This window comes from Elephas maximus, chromosome 22, assembly GCF_024166365.1.
Source record: "Elephas maximus indicus isolate mEleMax1 chromosome 22, mEleMax1 primary haplotype, whole genome shotgun sequence".
Taxonomy (NCBI): domain Eukaryota; kingdom Metazoa; phylum Chordata; class Mammalia; order Proboscidea; family Elephantidae; genus Elephas; species Elephas maximus.
In genome coordinates this window covers 44272547-44297488 of record NC_064840.1, presented here as the reverse complement: position 1 = coordinate 44297488, position 24942 = coordinate 44272547, and the positions used below count along the sequence as shown (strand labels likewise).

Here is a 24942-nt window from a genome sequence, read left to right as displayed (position 1 = left end):
AAGAACACCAAGGACACAAGGTGATTACGAGCCCAAGAGACAGAAAGGGCCACATGAATAAGCGACTACATCATTCTGAGACCAGAAGAACTAGATGGTGCGTGGCTACAACCGATGACTGCCCTGACAGGGAACACAACAGAGAATCCCAGAGGGAGAAGGAGAGCAGTGGGATGAAGACCCCAAATTCTCATAAGACCAGACTTAATGGTCTGACTGAGACTAGAAGGACCCCAGTGGTCATGGCCCCCAGACCTTCTGTTGGGCCAGGACAGGAACCATTCCCAAAGCCAACTCTTCAGACATGGATTGGACTGGACAATGGGTTGGAGAGGGATCCTGGTGAGGAGTGAGCTTCTTGGATCAGGTGGACACTTGACACTATGTTGGCATCTCCTGCCTGGAGGGGAGATGAGAGGGTGGAAGGGGTTAGAAGCTGGCGAAATGGACACGAAAAGAGAGATTGGAGGGAGAGAGCAGGCTGTCTCATTAGGGGGAGAGTAACTGGGAGTGTGTAGCAAGGTGTATATGGGTTTTTGTGTGAGAGACTGACTTGATTTGTAAACTTTCACTTAAAGCACAATAAAAATTATTAAAAAAAAAAAAAAAACCTGTTGTCATCGAGTCGATGCCAGCTCATAGTGACCCTAGAGGACAGAGAAGAACTGCCCCATAGAGCTTCCACGGAGCGCCTGGTGGATTTGAACTGCTGACCTTTTGGTTAGCAACTGTGGCACTTAACCACTACGCCATCAGGGTTTCCAAGAACTATTTTAGGTGAAGGGAAAGACAACACACAATACAGGAAAGGTCAGCATGACTGGACTAAACCAAAAGCAAAGAAGTTTCCTGAATAAACCCAAAGCTTCAAAGTCCAGAGTATGAGGTATGGGGGTCTGGGGACCATGGTTTCAGGGGACATCTAGGTCAACTGGCATAATAAACTCTATTAAGAAACATTCTGCATCCCACTTTGGTGAGTGGCATCTGGGGTCTTAAACGCTTGCAAGTGGCCATCTAAGATGCATCAACTGGTCTCAACCCACCTGGAGCAAAGGAGAATGAAGAACACCAAATATACAAGGGCATTATGAGCCCAAGAGACAAAAAAAAAAGGGCCACATAAATCAGAGACTACATCAGCCCGAGACCAGAAGAACTAGATGGTGCCCAGCTATAACCGATGACTGCCCTGACAGGCAACACAAAAGAGAATCCCTGATGGAGCAGGAGAGCAGTGGGATGCAGACCTCAAATTCTCATAAAAAGACCAGACTTAATGGTCTAGCTGAGACTAGAAGGACTCTGGAGGTCATGGTCCCCAGACCTTCTGTTAGCCTGAGACTGGAACCATTCCCAAAGCCAACTTTTCAGACAGGGATTGGACTGGACTACAAGATAGAAAATGATACTGGTGAGGAGTGGGCTTCTTGGCTCAGGCAGACACATGAGACCATGTGGGCAGCTCCTGTCTGGAGGGGAGATGAGAAGGCAGAGAGGGACAGAAGGCGGCTGAATGGACATAGGAAATACAGGGTGGAGAAAAGGAGTGTGCTATCTCATTAGGGCAAGAGCAACTGGGAGTACATAACAAGGTGTATATAAATTTTTGTATGAGAGACTGACTTGATTTGTAAACTTTCACTTAAAGCACACACACACACACAAAAGAATCCAGGTACATCTGACTGCAAAGCAAATATTCTTATTTTAAAGATTTTCTGCAAGGAAACTACTGAGTAAGAATTTTGGAAATTCTTCCATTTTAGGGTTTTTTTTTTTTTTTTAAAGTTCAGAGAAAAAGATGGGAGACAGGAACCAGTTTTCAATAGTTTAAAATTAAGATTTACTCATGTAATGGTATTCTATGCAAAGTCATTTGAATCCAAGCTCTGTCCTTCAGGGATCAGGGAAGAGGGGAGAGTGAATACAGTAGAAACCTATGGACCCCACAGGTTCAGACTTCAGCTTGGAATGGAGTTTAAAAATCTTGTAATTCGAATTCTCATTTCATAAATGGGAAAACTAAAACTCAAATCAGGTAAGTGACAGCTAGAGTTGAGACTGGAACCTGGGTTTCGTGATTCTTAAACCTTGCACTTTCCATGACATGATATGGGACTTACTTTACAGTCTATTTCTTTTTTTCCCTCCTCTTTTGACCCAGAGAAGGAAAAAAAAATGAGAAAGTTTGAAGAAACATTTACAAAATCAGGACACTAAAAGTCAAGTTATCCTGGAAAGAGATGAAGGTAACTTCAGAGGCTACAATTAGCAGAGCACAGGAAAAGATAAGGCCTTATTCTAAAGCAATTAGAGTAAGCAGACAATTAAAAGCTTTGGTTCTTCATATTTAGGGGAATACCCTGAAACAGCAAGCTTTTTGAAATTCATGGCCAAATCAGAACCTAGAAAGCAAGGACTTCTAACATCCAAGTAAAAGTTCAGTGTGAGAAAAAGGTATTTGCTTTATTTGGTAGGAAAAAAAAAAAAGTGAAAAAAAATGTCAGCTGGATGTCCTCTCAGTTCATTTCCAGGGCCTATGAAATCCAAAGCCCAATCCCTGCTTTTTGTAAGTTGTTCCAAGGGGCTTTTGTTTACTTTGCCCTCTAGACCTCTGAGATCTTGCTTCCATATGTAAAATGAGTAGAATTTACCATAGAGATGGAAGGGAGTGTATACATCCCAGCAACAGCAATTGGAATGGTGGCATTACTATCTAACAGCATCCTGGCCCACCGGAAAGTTTTGCTGGCCCCTCTCCTCTGCCTAGGAGCCTGAGTAGTACCAATGGTTAATGTGCCAGGCTGCTATCAAAAAGGCTGGCAGTTTAAGTCTACCCAGAGGCACCTTGGAAGAAAGGCCTGGTAATCTACTTCTGAAAAATCAGTTACTGAAAACCCTATGGAGCACAGTTCTACTCTGACACACATGGGATCACCATGAGTCAGAATCGACTCCAAGGCTACTGGTTCTCCCCTACCTAATCTTAGCTTCTCTCCATCCTGCTGGATTCTCTCTCCTCCTCATCTCTTTCCTCCCTTTTTCCTCTCCTTCCCCTCCCCCTCCCCTTACCTTTCTGGAGCAGAAACAACAACTCTTCCTCTAATCTCAAGCAGAGCAGGTTTTCGCCTTCTCTGAAGTTGTGATGCCTGCTAACATCCATGCCCTCAAGGTTTTATTCCTCCTGGGCAAGCTTATCAAAGTCTTCCCCAAGGAGACAGCTCCCACCTCCCCTAAGAGGAATTGTAGGGCTAATTGTGAGGAATTAAAAAAACAAAAACCGGTATTTTTCATGTCTTTTCACAATATTGAAAATCTTTGCAGTTTAATCAAGATGGTACCCACTGTCCTGTGTTTGTTATTTTTAAATTGCTTTTTTTCTGTATGGAATTTTATTATAACAAACAGTAAAAGGATTTCTATATATTTACATAATTTTAATAAACAGTGATCAAAATTAAAAAGCATTAATGATGAGATCTAGGCTTTACTCCCATCTTCTATCAATTATTCACACCAAAAAGTCTGGTTAAATTAAGCAGCTGCAACGAGGCAGCTCTGGTGGTTGCCTCTAGAATTAAAAGCATAAGAGGAAACCAGGTACATTTTTAGGGGCTGACTTTGAAAACATGAACCTATTAAACTGCAGAAAACATCACAAGTTCACAGGAATATGTATAGATTTGAAACTGTTATCTGAGAGCGCTTCCCTTCTTAGAGAGAACTCTCATATTTAAAGGCTCTCAGTAATGACAGACAAAAAGCAAAGGTGGTTTCAGTAGCCTGATAGTCACAGCGCTGGAGAGATGGCTTAAGAAAGATTCTTCGTGCCTCTTCTGCATCTTTGTGCTTTTATCTCTTCCAACCCTTTCTGTTTAATAAAGCTGTAACTTCTCCAAGTTATCACAGGTCCCGTTTTCCTATTACAGGAGAAGGAATGTTAGGTCTCAGGCACCTTCTAGTCAGGGTTCTGGGGATATGTCACTTTCATCCTTGCCTTTATAATGTGCTCTGCTAAGTTTCACCTGCTCTCCTGTTTCTCTCAATCCCCCTGAAAACTTCCTAGATGTTGTAGTTGTCAGTTGCTGTCAAGTCGGTTCTGACTCACTGTGACTTTCTATGTTACGGAGTAGAACTGCTCTGTGGGGTATTCTTGGCTGTAATCTTAATGGAAGTAGGTTCCCAGGCCTTTTTCCCACAGAGCCACTGGGTGTGTTTGAACCACCAATGTTTAGGTTAGCAGTAAAGTACAAACCATTTGTGCCACCTAGGGACCTTTAAACACCAAAAACCTTGCCATCAAATTGATTCTGACTCATAAGGACCCTATAGGAAAGAGTAGAACTGCTCCACAGAGTTTCCAAGGAGTGGCTGGTGGATTCAAACTGCCAGTCTTTTGGTTAGCAGCCATCGCTTCTCATAGCTCTTAACTACTGTGCCACCAGGGCTCCAGGGACCTTTACCCAAAAACCAAACCCATTGCTGTCAAGTCAGTTCTAACTCATAATGACCCTGTAGGACAGAGCAGAACTGCCCCATAGGGTTTCTAAGGAGCACCTGGTGGATTCAAACTGCTGACCTTTTGGTTAGCAGCCTTAATGCTTAGGCCCCCTAATTAAATTCCCTCAATATCCATTTCTTCTCTCAGGTTCCACATTCAAGCATTTCTTAATTTTCATAACCTTCTTGTATCACTCAGGAGGTTGCTTTTTTCCTCTGAGGTATGTGGCCCACAGTGAGGGTGAACTACCGCCATATGAATGGGGGCCTTCACCACACGCAGCCTTATGGCTCAAACAGCCAGGCTTATCTTAGGCACTATTACTCGGTCAAAGACCATAGCGTGCTTTGGGGGGATTTAAATATGCCTTATGCTGTTTATCAAAACTACTAAACATAAATAGTGATTACAATTAGTATATTTACAAAAACAATACAAGCAGATACAATCAGGTACTTCATTAATTAATAGTTAATTATTCTTTATCATTGCTTAATTTACCCTGGTTTCTGTTTAAGCCTTAATTGGCACAAATTTTTAATTTGTAATGAATATTTCAACTTAAGCCCTCCTAGTGTTTGACAGATGGTTAATGTCAAAGCCTACAGGGATGGTCCTGTTTAGCCTTTGATTTTTTTTTTTTAAAGCAGGAGAAATTTTTGACTATGCTGGTAATTTGTAAGCATACATCATTATGAAGTTTCACTGTACTTCAAATTCCCTGTTCTCCCCTGGATTTCTCTCCTACTCTTGACCTAGCAGGGGCAAGGAAACCAGGCAGAAGCATATACTAATGACCTGTATGATAAGCCTCATCAAGTTATTTTTCTCAGTGGTTTCACTGACAATTTGTTTTAAATTTTTTATTGTGTTTTAAGTGAAAGTTTACAAATCAAGTCAGTCTCTCACACAAAAACTTATATACACCTTGCTATATACTCCCAATTGCTCTCCCCACAATAAGACAGCCCACTCCCTCCCTCCACTCTCTCTTTTTGTGTCCATTTCACCAGCTTCTAACCCCCTCTACCCTCTCATCTCCCCTCCAGGAAAGAGATTCCAACATAGTCTCAAGTGTCCCCCTGATCCAAGAAGCTCACTCCGCACCAGCATCCCGCTCCAACCCATTGTCCAGTCCAATCCCTGTCTGAAGAGTTGGCTTTGGGAATGGTTCCTGTCCTGGCCCAACAGAAGGTCTGGGGGCCATGGCCACCGGGGTCCTTCTAGTCTCAGTCAGACCATTAAGTCTGGTCTTTTTATGACAATTTGGGGTCTGCATCCCACTGCTCTCCTGCTCCCTCTGGGATTCTCTGTTGTGTTCCCTGTCAGGGAAGTCATTGGTTGTACCCAGGCACCATCAAGCTCTTCTGGTCTCAGGCTGATGTAGTCTCTGCTTTATGTGGCCCTTTCTGTCTCTTGGGCTCATAATTACCTTGTGTCCTTGGTGTTCTTCATTCTCCTTTGAAACAGGTGGGTTGAGACCAATTGATGCATCTTAGATGGCCGCTTGCTACTGTTTAAGACCTCAGACACCTCTCTCCAAGGTGGGATTCAGAATGTTTTCTTAATAGATTTTATTTTGCCAATTGACTTAGATGTCCCCTGGAACCATGGTCCCCAAACGCCCGTCCCTGCTACATTGGTCTTTGAAGCATTCAGTTTATTCAGGAAGCCTCTTTGCTTTTGGATTAGACCTCGCCTGTATTGTGTGTTGTCTTTCCCGTCACCTAAAGTAGTTCTCATCTACTGTCTGATTAGTGGATGCTCCTCTCCCACCCTTCCTCCCTCCCCCCTCTTGTAACCTTCAAAGGATATTTTCTTCTCTGTTTAAACTATTTCTTGAGTTCTTATAATAGTGGTCTCATACAATATTTGTCCTTTCGCAACTGACTAATTTCACTCAGCATAATGCCTTCCAGATTCCTCCATGTTATGCAATGTTTCACGGATTCCTTACTGCTCTTTATTGATGCATAGTATTCCATTGTGTGTGAATATACCATAATTTATTTATCCATTCATCTGTTGATGGGCACCTTGGTTGCTTCCATCTTTTTGCTATTGTAAACAGTGCTGCAGTGAGCATGGGTGTGCATATATCTGTTTGTGTAAAGGCTCTTATCTCTCTAGGATATAGTCCAAGGAGTGGGATTGCTGGATCATATGGTAGTTCTTTTTTTTCATTTTTGACGATTTCTAATTTTCCTAGAAATCGTCAAAAATGAAATGGAATGCATAAACATTGATATCCTAGGCATTAGTGAGCTGAAATGGACTGGTATTGGCCATTTTGAATCGGGCAATCATATAGTCTACTATGCCGGGAATGACAACTTGAAGAGGAACGGTGTTGCGTTCATCATCAAAAACAGCGTCTCGGAGGAGGCGGGGCCAAGATGGCGGACGAGGTGGACGCTACCGCGGATCCCTCTTGCAACAACGACTCAGAAAAACAAGTGAATCGATCACATACATAACAATCTACGAACTCTGAACAACAAACACAGATTTAGAGATGGAGAATGAACAAATACGGGGAGGCAGCGATTGTTTTCAGAGCCTGGAGCCAGCGTACCAGTCAGCGGATTTTCTGGAAAAACTAGTTTCTCAGTGATGGCTCGGAGACAGCAGTCCATATCAAACCACATAAAGAAGCAGACCATGACAGCTTCTACAATCCCCCAAACAAAAGAATCAAAATCTTTCCCAAATGAAGATACAATCCTGGAATTATCAGATACAGAATATAAAAAACTAATTTACAGAATGCTTCAAGACATCACAAACGAAATAAGGCAAACGGCAGAAAAAGCCAAGGAACACACTGATAAAACTGTTGAAGAACTCAAAAAGATTATTCAAGAACATAGTGGAAAAATTAATAAGTTGCAAGAATCCATAGAGAGACAACATGTAGAAATCCAAAAGATTAACAATAAAATTACAGAATTAGACAACACAATAGGGAGTCAGAAGAGCAGACTCGAGCAATTAGAATGCAGACTGGGACATCTGGAGGACCAGGGAATCAACACCAACATAGCTGAAAAAAAATCAGATAAAAGAATTTAAAAAAATGAAGAAACCCTAAGAATCATGTGGGACTCTATCAAGAAGGATAACTTGTGGGTGATTGGAGTCCAAGAACAGGGAGGGGGGACAGAAAACACAGAGAAAATAGTTGAAGAACTCCTGACACAAAACTTCCCTGACATCATGAAAGACGAAAGGATATCTATCCAAGATGCTCATCGAACCCCATTTAAGATTGATCCAAAAAGAAAAACACCAAGACATATTATCATCAAACTCGCCAAAACCAAAGATAAACAGAAAATTTTAAAAGCAGCCAGGGAGAAAAGAAAGGTTTCCTTCAAGGGAGAATCAATAAGAATAAGTTCAGAAAACTCAGCAGAAACCATGCAGGCAAGAAGGGAATGGGACGACATATACAGAGCACTGAAGGAGAAAAACTGCCAGCCAAGGATCATATATCCAGCAAAACTCTCTCTGAAATATGAAGGCAAAATTAAGATATTTACAGATAAACACAAGTTTAGAGAATTTGCAAAAACCAAACCAAAGCTACAAGAAATACTAAAGGATATTGTTTGGTCAGAAAACCAATAATATCAGATACCAGCACAATACAAGGTCACAAAACAGAACGTCCTGATATCAACTCAAATAGGGAAATCACAAAAACAAACAAATTAAGATTAATTAAAAAAAAAATAATAATACACATAACAGGGAATCATGAAAGTCAATAGGTAAAAGATCACAATAATCAAAAAGAGGGACTAAATACAGGAGGCATAGAACTGCCAGATGGAGAGTGATACAAGGCGATATAGAACGATACAAGTTAGATTTTTACTTAGAAAAATAGGGGTAAATAATAAGGTAACCACAAAAAGGTATAACAACTCCATAACTCAAGATAAAAGCCAAGAAAAACGTAATGACTCAACTACCATAAAGTCAAACACTATGAAAATGAGGATCTCGCAATTTACTAAGAAAAACATCTCAGCACAAAAAAATATGTGGAAAAATGAAATGGCCAACAACACACATGAAAAGGCATCAAAATGACAGCACTAAAAACTTATTTATCTATAATTACGCTGAATGTAAATGGACTAAATGCACCAATAAAGAGACAGAGAGTCACGGACTGGATAAAGAAACACGATCCATCTATATGCTGCCTACAAGAGACACACCTTAGACTTAGAGACACAAACAAACTAAAACTCAAAGGATGGAAAAAAATATATCAAGCAAACAATAAGCAAAAAGAACAGGAGTAGCAATATTAATTTCTGACAAAATAGACTTTAGACTTAAATCCACCACAAAGGATAAAGAAGGACACTATATAATGACAGAAGGGACAATTGATCAGGAAGATATAACCATATTAAATATTTATGCACCCAATGACAGGGCTGCAAGATACATAAATCAAATTTTAACAGAATTGAAAAGTGAGATAGACACCTCCACAATTATAGTAGGAGACTTCAACACACCACTTTTGGAGAAGGACAGGATTTCCAGTAAGAAGCTCAATAGAGACACGGAAGACCTACTTACAACAATCAACCAACTTGACCTCATTGACTTATACAGAACTCTCCACCCAACTGCTGCAAAGTATACTTTTTTTTCTAGCGCACATGGAACATTCTCTAGAATAGACCACATATTAGGTCATAAAACAAACCTTTGCAGAGTCCAAAACATCGAAATATTACAAAGCATCTTCTCAGACCACAAGGCAATAAAACTAGAAATCAATAACAGAAAAACTAGGGAAAAGAAATCAAATACTTGGAAACTGCACAATACCCTCCTGAAAAAAGACTGGGTTACAGAAGACATCAAGGAGGGAATAAGGAAATTCATAGAATGCAACGAGAGTGAAAATACTTCCTATCAAAACCTCTGGGACACAGCAAAAGCAGTGCTCAGAGGCCAATTTATATTGATAAATGCACACATACAAAAAGAAGAAAGAGCGAAAATCAGAGAACTGTCCCAACAACTTGAACAAATAGAAAGTGAGCAACAAAAGAATCCATCAGGCACCAGAAGAAAACAAATAATAAAAATTAGAGCTGAACTAAATGAATTAAAAAAATAGAGAACAGAAAAACAATTGAAAGAATTAACAAAGCCAAAAGCTGGTTCTTTGAAAAAATTAACAAAATTGATAAACCATTGGCTAGACTGAATAAAGAAATACAGGAAAGGAAACAAATAACCCGAACAAGAAATGAGAAGGATCACATCACAACAGAACCAAATGAAATTAAAAGAATCATTTCAGATTACTACGAAAAATTGTACTGTAACAAATTTGAAAACCTAGAAGAAATGGATGAATTCTTGGAAAAACACTACCTACCTAAACTAACACATTCAGAAATAGAACAACTAAATAGACCCATAACAAAAAAAGAGATTGAAAAGGTAATCAAAATTATAAGATCTTGAGAAATAGTAAAAACTGAGAAGAACACATACTTTTGTGGTTACGAAGGAGGGGGGGGGGGAGGGAGGGAGAGGGTTTCTTATGGATTAATCAGTAGATAAGAACTGCTTTGGGTGAAGGGAAAGACAACACTCAATACATGGAAGGTCAGCTCAATTGGACTGGACCAAAAGCAAAGAAGTTTCCGGGATAAACTGAATGCTTCAAAGGTCAGCGGAGCAGGGGCGGGGGTCTGGGGAACATGGTTTGAGGGGACTTCTAAGTCAATTGGTAAAATAATTCTATTATGAAAACATTCTGCATCCCACTTTGAAATGTGGTGTCTGGAGTCTTAAATGCTAACCAGTGGCCATCTAAGATGCATCAATTGGTCTCAACCCACCGGGAGCAAAGGAAAATGAAGAACACCAAGGTCACACGACAACTAAGAGCCCAAGAGACAGAAAGGGCCACATGAACCAGAGACCTACATCATCCTGAGACCAGAAGAACTAGTTGGTGCCCGGCCACAATCGATGACTGCCCTGACAGGGAGCACAACAGAGAACTCCTGAGGGAGCAGGAGATCAGTGGGATGCAGACCCCAAATTCTCATAAAAAGACCATACTTAATGGTCTGACTGAGACTAGAGGAATCCCGGCGGCCATGCTTCCCAGACCTTCTGTTGGCACAGGACAGGAACCATCCCCGAAGACAACTCATCAGACATGAAAGGGACTGGTCAGCGGGTGGGAGAGAGATGCTGATGAAGAGTGAGCTAATTATATCAGGTGGACACTTGAGAGTGTGTTGGCAACTCTTGTCTTGAGGGGGGATGGGAGGATAGAGAGAGAGGGAAGCTGGAAAAATTGTCACGAAAGGAGAGACTGAAAGGGCTGACTCAATAGGGGGAGAGCAAGTGGGAGTACGGAGTAAGATGTATGTAAACTTATATGTGACAGACTGATTGGATTTGTAAACGTTCACTTGAAGCTTAATAAAAGTTAATTAAAAAAAAACAAAACAAAAAAAACAGCGTCTCAAGATCTATCCTGAAGTACAATGCTGTCAGTGATAGGATAATATCCATACACCTACAAGGAAGGCCAGTTAATACGACTATTATTAAAATTTACACAGCAACCACTAGGGCCAAAGATGAAGAAATAGAAGATTTTTATCAGCTGCTGCAGTCTGAAATTGATCGAACATGCAATCAAGATGCATTGATAATTACTGGTGATTGGAATGCGCAAGTTGGACACTACGAAGGAGTAGTAGTTGGAAAATCTGGCCTTGGTGATATAAACAATGCCAGAGATTGAATGATAGAATTTTGCAAGACCAGCAACTTTTTCATTGCAAATACCTTCTTTCACCAACGTAAACGGCAACTATACACATGGACCTTGCCAGATGGAACCCATAGAAATCAAATTGACTACATCTGTGGAAAGAGATGATGGAAAAGCTCAATATTATCAGTCAGAACAAGGCCAGGGGCCAACTATGGAACAGACCATCAATTCCTCAAATGCAAGTTCAAGCTGAAACTGAAGAAAATCAGAGCAAGTCCACGAGAGCCAAAATATGACCTTGAGTATATCCCACCTGAATTTAGAGACCATCGGAAGAATATATTTGACACACTGAATACTAGTAACCAAAGACTAGACGAGTTGTGGAATGACATCAGGGACATCATATGTGAAGAAAGCAAGAGGTCACTGAAAAGACAGGAAAGAAAGAAAAGACCAAGATGGATGTCAGAGGAGACTCTGAAACTTGCTCTTGAGCATCGAGCAGCTAAAGCAAAAGGAAGAATTGATGAAGTAAAAGAACTGAACAGAAGATTTCAAAGGGCATCTCGAGAAGACAAAGTATTATAATGACATGTGCAAAGAGCTGGAGATGGAAAACCAAAGGGGAAGAACACACTTGGCGTTTGTCAAGCTGAAAGAACTGAAGAAAAAATTCAAGCCTTGAGTTGCAATAGTGAAGGATTCCATGGGGAAAATATTAAACGACGCAGGAAGCATCAAAAGAAGATGGAAGGAATACACAGAGTCATTATGCCAAAAAGAATTAGTTGATGTTCAACCATTTCAAGAGGTAACATATGATCTGGAACAGATGGCACTGAAGGAAGAAATCCAAGCTGCTCTGAAGGCATTGGCGAAAAACAAGTCTCCAGGAATTGATGGAATATCAATTGAGATGTTTCAACAAGCAGATGCAGCGCTGGAGGTGCTTACTCGTCTATGACAAGAAATATGGAAGACAGCTTCCTGGCCAACTGACTGGAAGAGATCCATATTTAAGCCTATTCCCAAGAAAGGTGATCTAAACAAATTGGAAATTATAGAACAATATCATTAATATCACATGCAAGCAAAATGTTGCTGAAGATCATTCAAAAACGGCTGCAGCAGTACATCGACAGGGAACTGCCAAAAATTCAGGCTGGTTTCAGAAGAGGACGTGGAACCAGGGATATCATTGTTGATGTCAGATGGATCCTGGCTGAAAGCAGAGAATACCAGAAGGATGTTTACCTGTGTTGTATTGACTATGCAAAGGCATTCAGCTGTGTGGATCATAACAAATTATGGATAACATTGCGAAGAATGGGAATTCCAGAACACTTAACTGTGCTCATCAGGAATCTTTACATAGATCAAGAGGCAGTTGTTTGGATAGAACCCATTGGTTTAAAGTCAGGAAAGGTGTGCGTCAGGGTTGTATCCTTTCATCATACATATTCAGTCTGTATGCTGAGCAAATAATCCGAGAAGCTGGAGTATATGAAGAAGAACGGGGCATCAGGATGGGAGGAAGACTCATTAACAACCTGCGTTACGCAGATGACACAACCTTGCTTGCTGCAAGTGAAGACGACTTGAAGCACTTACTAATGAAGATCAAAGACCACAGCCTTCAGTTTGGATTGCACCTCAGCATAAAGAAAACAAAAGTCCTCACAACTGGACCATGATAAACAGAGAAAAGATTGAAGTTGTCAAGGGTTTCATTTTACTTGGATCCACAATCAAGAATCATGGAAGCAGCAGTCAAGAAATCAAAAGACGCATTCCATGGGTAAATCTGCTGCAAAGAACCTCTTCAAAGTGTTGAAGAGCAAAGATGTCACACTGAAGACTAAGGTGCACCTGACCCAAGCCATGGTATTTTCAATCACATCATATGCATGTGAAAGCTGGAGAATGAATAAGGAAGGCAGAAGAATTGACGCCTTTGAATTGTGGTTTTGGTTAAGAATATCGAATATACCATGTGCTGCCAAAAGAATGAACAAATCTATCTTAGAAGAAGTACAACCAGAATGCTCCTTAGAAGCAAGGATGGTGAGACTACGTCTTACATACTTTGGACATGTCAGGAGGGATCAGTCCCTGGAGAAGGATATCATGCTTGGCAGAGTACAGGGTTAGCAGAAAAGAGGGAGACCCTCAACGATGTAACTGGCACAGTGGCTCCAACAGTGAGCTCAAGCATAACAACGATTGTTAAGGATGGCTCAGGACGGGGCACTGTTTCGTTCTGTTGTGCTTAGGGTCGCTATGGGTTGGAACTGACTTGATGGCACCTAACAACAACACCTCTGCTTGTGTTAGTTTAGGTAGGTAGTGTGTTTCTAGGAATTCATCCATTTCTTCTTGGTTTTCAAATTTATTAGAGTACAATTTTTCATAGTAATCTGACGTGATTCTTTTAATTTCAGTTGGGTCCGTTGTAATATCACCCATCTCATTTCTTATTCAAGTTATTTGCTTCCTCTTCTTTTTTTCTTTTGTCAGTTTGGCCAGTGATTTATCATTTTTATTGATTTTTTCAAAGAACTAGCTTTTGGTCTTGTTAATTCTTTCAATTGTTTTCCTGTTTTCTATTTCATATAGTTCTGCTCTAATTTTTATTATTTGTTTTCTTCTGGTGCCTGAGGGTTTCTTTTGTTGCTCTCTTTCTATTTGTTCAATTTGTAGGGATAATTCTTTGATTTTGGCCCTTTCTTCTTTTTGGATGTGTGCATTTATTGATATAAATTGACCTCCGAGCACTGCTTTCACTGTGTCCCAAAGGTTCTGATAGGAAGTGTTTTCATTCTCACCGGATTCTATGAATTTCTTTATTCCATCCTTAACGTCTTCTATAATCCAGTCTATTTTGAGCAGCGTATTGTTCAGCTTCCAAGTGTTTGATTTCTTTTCCCTGCTTCTTTTTTTTTGTCATTGATTCCGCTTTTATGGCCGTATGGGAATTCCATAATATTTCATTGTTTTGGATTCTGCTAAGGCTTGCTTTATGATCTAATATGTGGTCTATTCTAGAGAATGTTTCATGTGCACTAGAAAAGAAAGTATACTTGGTTGCTGTTGGGTGGAGTGTTCTGTAGTCTGTGAATTCAAGTTGGTTGATTATGGTATTTAGATCTTCTGTGTCTTTATTGAGCTTCTTTCTGGATGTCTTGTCCTTCACTGAAAGTGGTGTGTTGAAGTCTCCTACTATTATTGTGGAGTTGTCTATCTCACTTTTCAATGCTGATAGAGTTTGTTTTATGTATCTTGCAGCCCTGTCATTGGGTGCATAAATATTTAATATGGTTATATCTTGGTGTGTTGTCCCTTCAATCATTATATAGTGTCCTTCCTTATCCTTTCTGATGGATTTAGCTTTAAAGTCTATTTAATATTGCCACTCCTGCTCTTTTTTGATTGTTTGATATATTTTTTTCTATCCTTTGAGTTTTAGTTTGATTGTGTCTGTAAGGGGTGTCTCGTGTAGGAAGCATATACACGGATCTTGTTTTTTAACCCATTCTGCCACCCTCTGTCTCTGTATTGGTGCATTTAGTCCATTTACATTCAGTGTAATTATGGATAGGTATGACTTTATTGGTATCATTTTGATGTCCTTTTTTGTGCGTTATTGACAGTTTCTTTTTCCCACTTAATTTTATGTGCTGAGTGGATTATCTTTATATATTGTCCTTTCCTTATATTTATTGTCGTCAATTTTGTCTCTGCTGAGTCTCTATTTCTTCCTTGTATTTTATTTTGATGAGTAGGATAGTTTGTCTCCTTTGCGGTTACCTTCTTATTCACCCCTATTTTTCTAAATTTAAACCTAATTTTTATTTCTTTTTATCGCCGTATCTTCCTCTCCGTATTGAAGATCTTTGATTACATTTCTTAGTTCCCCTTTATTGTTTTAATGTTGTCTTCTTTTATATAATAACATTGCTGTTACCGTGTTTTGAGCTTTTTTTTTAAAAAATCTTGCTCTGTTTTTTTTTATTTCCCTGTCTGCGTTGACTTCTGCTTGCTCTGTCCAGTGTTCTAGTCTTGGGTTGATATCTGACGTTATTGATTTTCTAACCAAAGAACTCCCTTTAGTATTTATTGTAGTTTTGGTTTTGTTTTTATGAATTCCCTAAACTTCTGTTTATCTGCAAATGTCCTAATTTCACCTTCATATTTAAGAGATAGTTTTGCTGGATATATAATTCTTGACCGGCAAGTTTTTCCTTCAATTTTTTCAGTAAGTCATCCCATTGCCTTCTTGGCTGCATGGTTTCTGCCAAGTAGTCCGAGCTTATCCGTATTGGCTCTCCTTTGTAGGTGACTTTTTCTTTATCCCTAGCTGCTCTTAAAATTCTCTTTTTATCTTTGGTTTTGGCAAGTTTGATTTTAATATGTCTTGGTGACCTTCTTGTGGGAGTTTGATGATCATCTTGGATAGATATCTTCTCATATTTAACGATATCAGGGAAGTTTTCTGCCAACAAATCTCCAACAATTCTCTCTGTATTTTTTGTTATCCCTCCGTGTTCTGGCACTCCAATCACTCGTAGGTTATTTCTCTTGATAGAGTCCCACATGATTCTTAGGGCTTCTTCATTATTTAAAATTCTTTTATCTGACTTTTCTTAGAATATATTGGTGCCATGTCTTTTATCTTCCATCTCACTAATTTTTCCTTCCATTTCCTCAATTCTGCTCCTCTGACTTTCTATTGAGTTGTCTAATTCTGTAATCTTATTGTTAGTATTCTGATTTCTGATTGCTGTCTCTCTACGGATTCTTACAGCCTAGTAAGTTTTTCATTATTTTTTGAATAACCTTTTTATTTCTTCAACTGCTTTATTTGTGTGTTCCTTGGCTTTTTCTGTGTTTTGCATTATCTCCTTCCTGATGCCTTGAAGTGTTCTGTATATTAATCTTTTGTATTCTGCATCTGGTAATTCCACGAAGACGCCTTCATCCAGAAGATGCCTTGATTCTTTGTTTTGAGAGTTTGTTAAAATGATCATGATCTGCTTATTTATGTGATTTGATATTGACTGTTGTCCTCAAGCCATCTATAAATTATTGTATTAGTTTATGCTGCTTACTGTGTCATAGCTTCTTGCTTTGTTTTGTTTTGATATGCCCAAATGGGTTACTTGAGTGAGCTGGCTTGATTATTTTTGCCTTTGGAACTCTGATGTCCTGTCCTGAGATAATTAGAGCTGTTATCACGTATATCAGTCTGGGAGTCCATTCACTTTTCTTGCATGAATTCAGCTCAGGTGTCCAGGTAGCTGATCATCGAGTGTGTGGTACAGGCTCTGTCCTACAGTCTTAGAGGGGCAGGGGTGATTGGTGTAGGTACTGGTATCTGATTGCAGCAGGGGGTCACACTCTGAACAAGGCAGGGGCCTGAGAACTGACCCCCGAGTGTCTCTGAGGAAAGTGTGTCCCTGTTCCCTAGAGTGTGCAGTTGGGTGCATTCTGCAGATGGACCATGGGCACCCAATGTTTTTGGTTATAAGGACTGGGAGGTATCAGTTATCCTTGGACTCCTGTCGCGGGTGGCTGGGTGACCTGAGTGGAGCCACCAGTCCTTAGACCCCTGATTTGGGTAGGTGAGGACCCTGTTTAATAGGCAATGTCAAACATCAAACACCCACCTCTCCACCACACAGCTGAAATGGTTGGAGTCTGCCAACAAGGGCCCATTCTCCTGAAATAGGCCCACACAGGTCCATGCAGAAGGCAAAGTTGCTCAAAGTCCATGGACCGTTTATGCCTGGGCAGGAGGTATTTAAGTCCTGAGCTCCCCCAGTTAGTGGAGCTGGCAAATTGTCTTTTCCGCAGTTGCAAATTTCTTCCTTCTCCAAGGCCGGGAGGATGGCTCTAGGCACTCAGTAGGGTCTATGTCAGGCCCAGGGAATTCAGTGCTGAAGCTGGCTTGGGGGTGGGGAGGGGGCGCACTAAAATATATGCAAGTACTTAGCTTTTGCCGAGAGCGCCGTTCTTCTCTGGTTCTGGAGGTGTGAGTAGGCTGTGTGGCTGGCTGCTTCTCCCCAAGGAAACTATGGCTGAACACTAGTACCAGCCCACCACCGCCACTCCCGCAATGGTGCCTGAGGGCTCCCTGTGATTCAGGTCCAGTAACTCCTCTCCACTTCTGAACCATCTCTTCCTCCCCCTGCACCTCTGTTCATTTCCTAAGCTTGCCTTTGATTCTCAGGGCTCCTGGCTTGTCATAAATATACTTGTTTCACTTTTTTGGAGGGGTCTTTTTTGTAAAGAGGGCTTGCCAGAAGCATCTGCCTATTCTGCCATCTTGGCTCTGCCTCCCTTCACTGACAATTTTACTGCTTTGCTCTAAGCTTTCTCATTCCTTGTGCTTCTATACACTGGCCTATGATAAGCCTTATCCAGTCCAACAAAATCGGTCCCCCAGAATAAGACTGCTCTGCTTTAAGAAGCCCATTATCACTTTTGTCTGAATATAACACTTGAAAATAATTTAAACAAAAAGCAATAGGGCTTTGAAACAGAGCTATAAAAGTGATTTATTCACGAGTACATACTTATTCCTCTCCCAAATGACATTCATTTTATATTAATTTTCCTTGAGTGTGCATCCTCAGTTTTCTCCCTAAATTCTTACTGCTACTACAAATTCTTTTTTCCACTCTTATTACCTTTTACTTTGCTCCAGACTCTCATTTATGCTGGAAGGGATCATTGGGAAATCTGAATCACAACCTGGGAAACTGCTATGAAATGATAATACTCGTTACCCATAATTATTGACTTTATTAGGTCGACGATTAGCTTTTTTTAATTAAGTTTTTAAGAAAAGTTCTTAATTAATTTTTCTGAAGTTATTCTAAGTGTACTCTTATAGTCTTGCTCCACTGGCAGCCAGAGAGCTACGGAAAGTGTTACCTTCTTCTTAGGCACTAGAACCTGCACTCTAGAGATGAGCAATTTCTGGTAGGGACTCTCCCTCCCCCAAAGGAATCACTGCAGAAGAAAGAACTAATGATAATAATACTCCCTTCATATTATACATTCATTTATAGTTTCAAAGCAGTTTTAGATACAGCTTTTCAACCAGTCTTTAAAAGAGAGAGACAGAAAAAAAACAGAAGCTAAGAGATTAAATAAGGGGGTCTTTGAGGTCACACAGCTAGTCAGTCAGTGTCAAAGTCCAAGGTTTAAACCATCGCTTGATGATTGTGATTAAAAAAACAAATTCAATTTCACAAATAGGATTAGAGATCCAGAAATTTTCATTAATTTTACAGTGGTGAATCTTTTATAAGCAATACTTACTTACCAGTGACTGAGCTTTTCTTAGCTTAGATTTGTCCTGTAATTTATTTTTCTTATCATGTGGCTGTCGGCTGGAATCTGGAGTCATTTCATTTTTCTTCCTCCTTCTGTAAGTTGAAAAGCATTGGAAAAATTATAAATTGCCATTTTTTTAATTTAGTGGTTTCCTTCATCTGTTTGATTTTGTTGCCCCTATGATTTAAAAGATTGTCTTCATAGCTGGCGCTAGGGCCTGGGGACCATAGTTTCAGGGACATCTAGGTCAACTGGCATAACAAAGTTTATAAAGAAAATGTTCTACATCCCACTTTGGTGAGTGGCGTTGAGAAGTAAAAAACTTGAAAAATAAAAGATTGTCTTCACTCAACTGGAAACAATGCTGTCTATTAATAGAGAACTAGCTGTATAAGCTCTGGTACATCAACACAATGAGTACTATGAGCTATAAAAAGAACTGAACTATATTTCTATATATGACTCTAGGGTAATCCAGATATACATTGTTATCTGAAAAGGGAAAGGTGGAGAAAGTGTATTGTGTGCTACCAGTTATTTCAGAAGAGGTAAAAAAAAAAAAAAGAGGTATTTGCTTGTATTTTTTAAAACAGAAGGATTAAACCATAAAATTAAAAAAAAAATGGCTAAGTATAAGTAGGATTCCCGTGTGTTCTGATCAGGAACAGGAAACAGCACAGAGAAACAAGGACAAAAGTGAGACTTTTTCAAATATACTTTGCTTTGTGTATTTGATTTTATTATTTTCTCAATGTTATAAAATAAAATGAAGAAAAAAAATCTCTGAAAAGTAAAAGCAAAACGGAACAAATGATCTTGTCTATAGAGTTGGTGGCATTACCATAAAGAGAGGAATTATTTCACGTGACTTTAAAACAATTTTTCTGAGTATTCTTAGCAGAATATATCCTAAGAGCAAAAACACAAAGAAATCTTAAACTGTGTTTTAGTAATTTTGTTTGTATTAATATTAGTATTTGTTTTCTAAAATTATCATCATATCGAGATAAAGCAGGAGTGTGCAAATGGACCAAATCTGGCCAACCACCTGTTTTTGTAAATAAACTTTTATTGGAACACAGTCACACTTACTTTTTTCTGCACATTGGCTACAAACTACAATGACAGAGTTGAGTGGTTATGACAGAGATCACAAGGCCTTCAAAGCTGAAAATATTTACTGTCCAGCCCATTACAGAAAAAGTTTGCCTAAAATAATGAATCTAGGCAATGATCATCAATGACCACTAAAATCATAAAAAGGGAAACAATCAGAAATTATGTGCCTCATGATGGAAATACCTAACTCCATCATTATATGCTGAAGCCTCTAGATCTGAGTACCAGTATGGCAAATATATGTTAAACTGCATGTTGAGGGTGCGATCAGCAAAATAGGGAATGTGAGAAACTTCACGGGCTACGTGACCTGATTTCTTCAACAGATAAATTGCAAGAAAGAAAATTAAAAAAAAAAAAAAAAAAAGACAGGGATAAAAAAAAAAGACTTAAGTGGCACATTGGCCAAATGCAATATGTAGTTCTCATTTGGAACCTGATTAAACAAACCAACAGGTAAAAAAAAAAAAAAAATCAAAACACTTATGAGACATTCAGGAAAACCTGAAACTGCCTTGACATTTGATTATATTAAGGAATCATTGTTAATTGTTTTAGATGTGATATGATTTTTAGAAAGAATTCTTATCCTTTAAGGATATACATTGAAATATTTATGGATAAAATAATATTACACTTGAATTTGTCTCAGAAATAATCCAGGGAAAGGACTGAGTGGGTGAGGGTATAAATAAAGCAAGACTGGCCATGAGTTGAAAACTACTGAAGATGGATGATGGTTACAAGGGGTTCATTTTACTATTCTCTTGAATTTCCATTATAAAAAAACTTATTGAAAAGATTCTTTGTCCAAATATTTCTTGTCACTTAATTTTCAAAAATTTCTCCTTCCAGACTTAATGGTCTGACTGAGACTAGAAGGATCCTGGTGGTCATGACCCCCAGACCTTCTGTTGGCCCAAGACAGGAACCATTCCCCAAACCAGCTGTTCAGACAGGGATTGGACTGGAAAATGGGGTGGAGAGGGATGCTGGTGAGAAGTGAGCTTCTTGGATCAGGGGGACACTCGAGACTATGTTGGCATCTCCTCCCTGGAGGGGAGATGAGAGGGTAGAGGGGGTTAGAAGCTGACGAAATGGACACAAAAAGAGAGAGTGGAGGGAGGGAGCGGGCTGTTTCATTGCAGTGGGGGGGTGGGCAATTGGGAGTATGTAGCAAGGTGTATATAAGTTTTTGTGTGAAAGACTGACTTGATTTGTAAACTTTCACTTAAAGCACAATAAAAATTAAAAAAAAAAATTTCTCCTAACTTTAGAATGAAGAACACCAAAGACACAAGGTCATTATGAGCCCAGGAGACAGAAAGGGCCACATAAATCCGAGACTACATCAGCCTCAGAGCAGAAGAACTAGATGGTGCCTGGCTACAATTGATGACTGCCCTGACAGGGAACACAACAGAGAATCCCTGATGGAGTAGGAGAGCAGTGGGATGCAGACCTCAAATTCCTGTAAAAAGACCAGACTTAATGGTCTGATTGAGACTGGAAGGACCCTGGAGGTCATGGTCCCCAGACCTTCTGTTAGCCCAAGACTGGAACCATTCCCAAAGCCAACCCTTCAGACAGGTATTGGACTGGACTATAAGATAGAAAATGATACTGGTGAGGAGTGGGCTTCTTGGCTGAAGTAGACACATGAGACCATGTGGGCAGCTCCTGTCTTGAGGGGAAATGAGAGGACAGAGGGGGACAGAAGCTGGCTGAATGGGCACGGGAATACAGGGTGGAGAGAGGAGTATGCTGTGTCATTAGGGAGAGAGCAACTAGTATATAGCAAGGTGTATATAAATTTTTATATGAGAGACTGACTTGTAAACTTTCACTTAAAGCACAATGAAAAAAAATTCTAACTTTTAATTAGGAGAAATTTCAAACATACAGAAAAGTTTAAAGAATAGTGCAGTGATTACCCAATGTAGTGTCCATCTAGGTTCAACAACTGACGTTTTCCTAGTTTTGCACTCTTTTTACATACACACATACACATAAGTATGTATTTACTTTGCCTCTCCCTATTTACACATACATACAAATACATACACATATACTACATATTTATGTATTATGTGTATGTATATGTGTGTGTATATACATATATTTGCTGTGCCATATGATACTAAGTTGCAGACATCATGACACTTCATTTTTAAATATTTCAACATGCATCTCCTAAGATAAAGACATTCTCCCAACCAGTCATAGTAGTATCATCGTACCTTAGAAAATGTTCTTTAATATTATATTTATACCTAGGGCATATTCAAATTTCTGCAATTGTTCCAAGAATGCCTTATATAATCTTTCTTTTTTTAACCAGAATCTCACCTAGATTTAAGCTGCATTGCGTTGTTATGTCTTGTATCCAGAACATTCTCACTATCTCCTTTTCCCCCCGTGGCACTAACTCTCTGAAGAGTCCAAGATAGTTATCACATAAAAAATCCAGTTGCCGTTGAATTGATTCTGACTAATGGCCACCCCATGTGTGTCAGAGTAGAACTGTGCTCCATAGTGTTTTCAGTGGCTGATTATTTCAGGATTAGGTCGCCAGGCATTTCTTCTGAGGTGGACTCAAACTGCCAAGCTTTCAATTAGCAGCTGAATGCGTTAATCTTTTGCATCACCCAGGGACTCCATAGACTGTAATATATTCTGGTATTTCTGATTACTTCCACATGGTATCATTTACATGTTCATTACCTATACTTTTAGAATATAGGAAGTTAGGTCTACAGACTTGATTGAATTCAAGTTAAAGAATGTTGGGAAGATGTTGTGTATTTCATATTATATCACATCATGACACTCAACATCAGGTTTTCCCCCAATAGTGACTCTAAGTTTGATCAACTTAACAGGTGGTGACTGCCAAATCTCTCAACTGTAAAAATGCATTTTTACCTTTGCAATTAGTAATATGTGGAATGATATTTTGGCATCCTGAGAACTTCCTTTAAATTCCAATTTATAATTTTTGACTTCTTGTATGTCAGGTGGAAACCCTGGTGGTATAGTGGTTAAGTGCTACGGCTGCTAACCAAAGGGTCGGCAGTTCAAATCCACCAGGCACCCCTTGGAAACTCTATGGGGCAGTTCTACACTGTCCTATAGGGTCACTATGAGTTGGAATCAACTCAACAGCACTGGGTTTGGTTTGGTTTGGTATGTCAGGTATCCATCCTGCCCTGTCTCCCTATCTCTAGAGGCAATTGCAATCACCTTCCCATCCTATATGTGGCTCTGGGGGCAGCTACCTCACTGTCTGATTGCCTTCCTCGTTAATTGTACTTCTGATGGCAGGGTGCCCTCCAGTTCGATTAGGTGGACTTCAGACAACATTTAGTGTTACTTCAGTGCCAGATTCTCCTAAAACAGGCTTTGCCTATGTATATTCTACTCTAGACTATCCAGCTTGATCAAACACAGTTAGGAAAAATGACCAGCTATCAACTTAGGACGTGAAGAATGGTATTAAATTACAGAAATTTCAAACATACAGAAAAGTTGAAAGAACAGTGCAGTGATTATCCATATACTTTCTATCTAGATTCAGTAGCAGATAATATTTGTTATACCTGCTTTATCTCTTTACATACTTGCGAGAGTGTGCATGCATGCATGTGCACACACACATACAATTTTTTGATCTCACACTTTTAAGAGTCCACCCCAACCTCTCAGCTCCCACGTACCCTTGTCCCAGTGAAAATGGCTGTCTGCACATACAATGAATGTTCTGGTGACAGCTCTACCTTCATGAAATGAGCTTCAGTATTGCTCAGTTTCACTTGATCAATCTTTGCTCTATCTGTTCTTTTCTGTCACTTATCTGACTCACTCTTAGTCTCTCTGCCTTATTGGCTGCCTTAGATTTCCAACTTTGGCTCTGTTCTCTGCATTCTGATCCCAATTATCCTTCTCTGAAATAGTGCCTGATGGACTAATAACTCAGTATTTCTCACACCTGTATTGCTCATTCTTACTGGGCTGAAATTATCAAGGAGAAAAGCGTTAAGCACTAACATTTAAGAGGATCTAACAACTTAAAAAATGACTAACTCCTTGACAAATCCAGTGGTCCCTGATTATTGTTTGATTCAATTAGATGAGAAAAGTTAATGTCCTTTTACTAAAGGGGGTATTTCAAGCTAGGCAAAGGCAACCCCTTACCACAATCATCCCAGACCACTTCTTTTATGCAAGACATTTTAATTAACAACTACGGAGCTCCACTAGGACACCTCAAAGACTGAAGATTCTTTCAGGTAATCTGCATATTTGGGGAGGGCTGTAGAAGAATCGGAAACCCTGTGGCGTAGTGGTTAGGTGCTATGGCTGCTAACCAAAGGGTTGGCAGTTCAAATCCGCTAGGTGCTCCTTGGAAACTCTATGGGGCAGTTCTACTCTGTCCTATAGGGTCGCTATGAGTCGGAATCGACTCAATGGCACTGGGTGTGGTTTTTTTTTTTTGGTTGGTAGAACTATTTTTAGCAGACCTCTAAAGCTATTAAGTTATTATGCTAGAAGCCTGTTTGTCCCTGACTAGATGCTTTTGGTTTGAAAGATCCTAATGAAGAGATTTCTGGTGTCTTTGTCAAAGGACCAAATACTACTACTACTACTACTAATTTCCTATATGACATCTGGATTGAGCATAATAATAATTCTTTTTTTTTCTTCCTTTTTCCCTCTCTCCATTCCTCCCACAAATATTTTTTCTAATTACTTTATTGAGAAATGATTTACTTAAATGCATCCACTTAACGTATACAATTTGGTAAGTTTTGATAGTTGTATGTACCCACAAAACCATCACCACAGTCAATATACAGGGGTGGAGCCAAGATGACGGAATAGTCAGACACTTCATGTCATCCCTCTTACAACAAAGACCTGAAAAAAAATAAGTGAATCAGGTATATGTGACAATCTAGGAACCCTAATCATCAAAGACAAAGCTGAAGAATTGTACTGAGTGGCAGGTGGAAGAAGAGACAATTCAAAAACAGCTAAAACAGGGAATTACAGATTGTAGGGTTCCTGGTGTCCTGCTAACTGAATCTGTACAGCACACACAGGCTGAGGTAAGCAGCAACATTCCAAGCCAAAATCCACCCCATCAGGTGCAGCCAAGCAGCAGCAAATCTGCACACACCATCAGAACCAAACT

At 39.6% G+C, this 24942-nt stretch overlaps 1 protein-coding gene across 8 annotated transcripts in view; it reads right to left on the bottom strand.

The window, feature by feature from the left end:
* Positions 1-24942, bottom strand: part of FBXO16 (F-box protein 16) — a 189067-nt gene that overhangs the window by 21747 nt on the left and 142378 nt on the right. For 7 of the 8 annotated variants that reach the window (XR_007514868.1, XM_049865710.1, XM_049865715.1 and 4 more), the window contains one exon: positions 18619-18721. Coding sequence is in view for 7 of the 8 variants with exons in the window: in XM_049865710.1 (XP_049721667.1) it covers positions 18619-18721 (103 nt within the window). In the remaining variant the exon portion in view is untranslated. Of the gene's footprint in view, positions 1-3493; positions 3924-18618; positions 18722-24942 lie in introns of those variants that run through there. The other variant, XM_049865713.1, reaches the window with a different exon arrangement.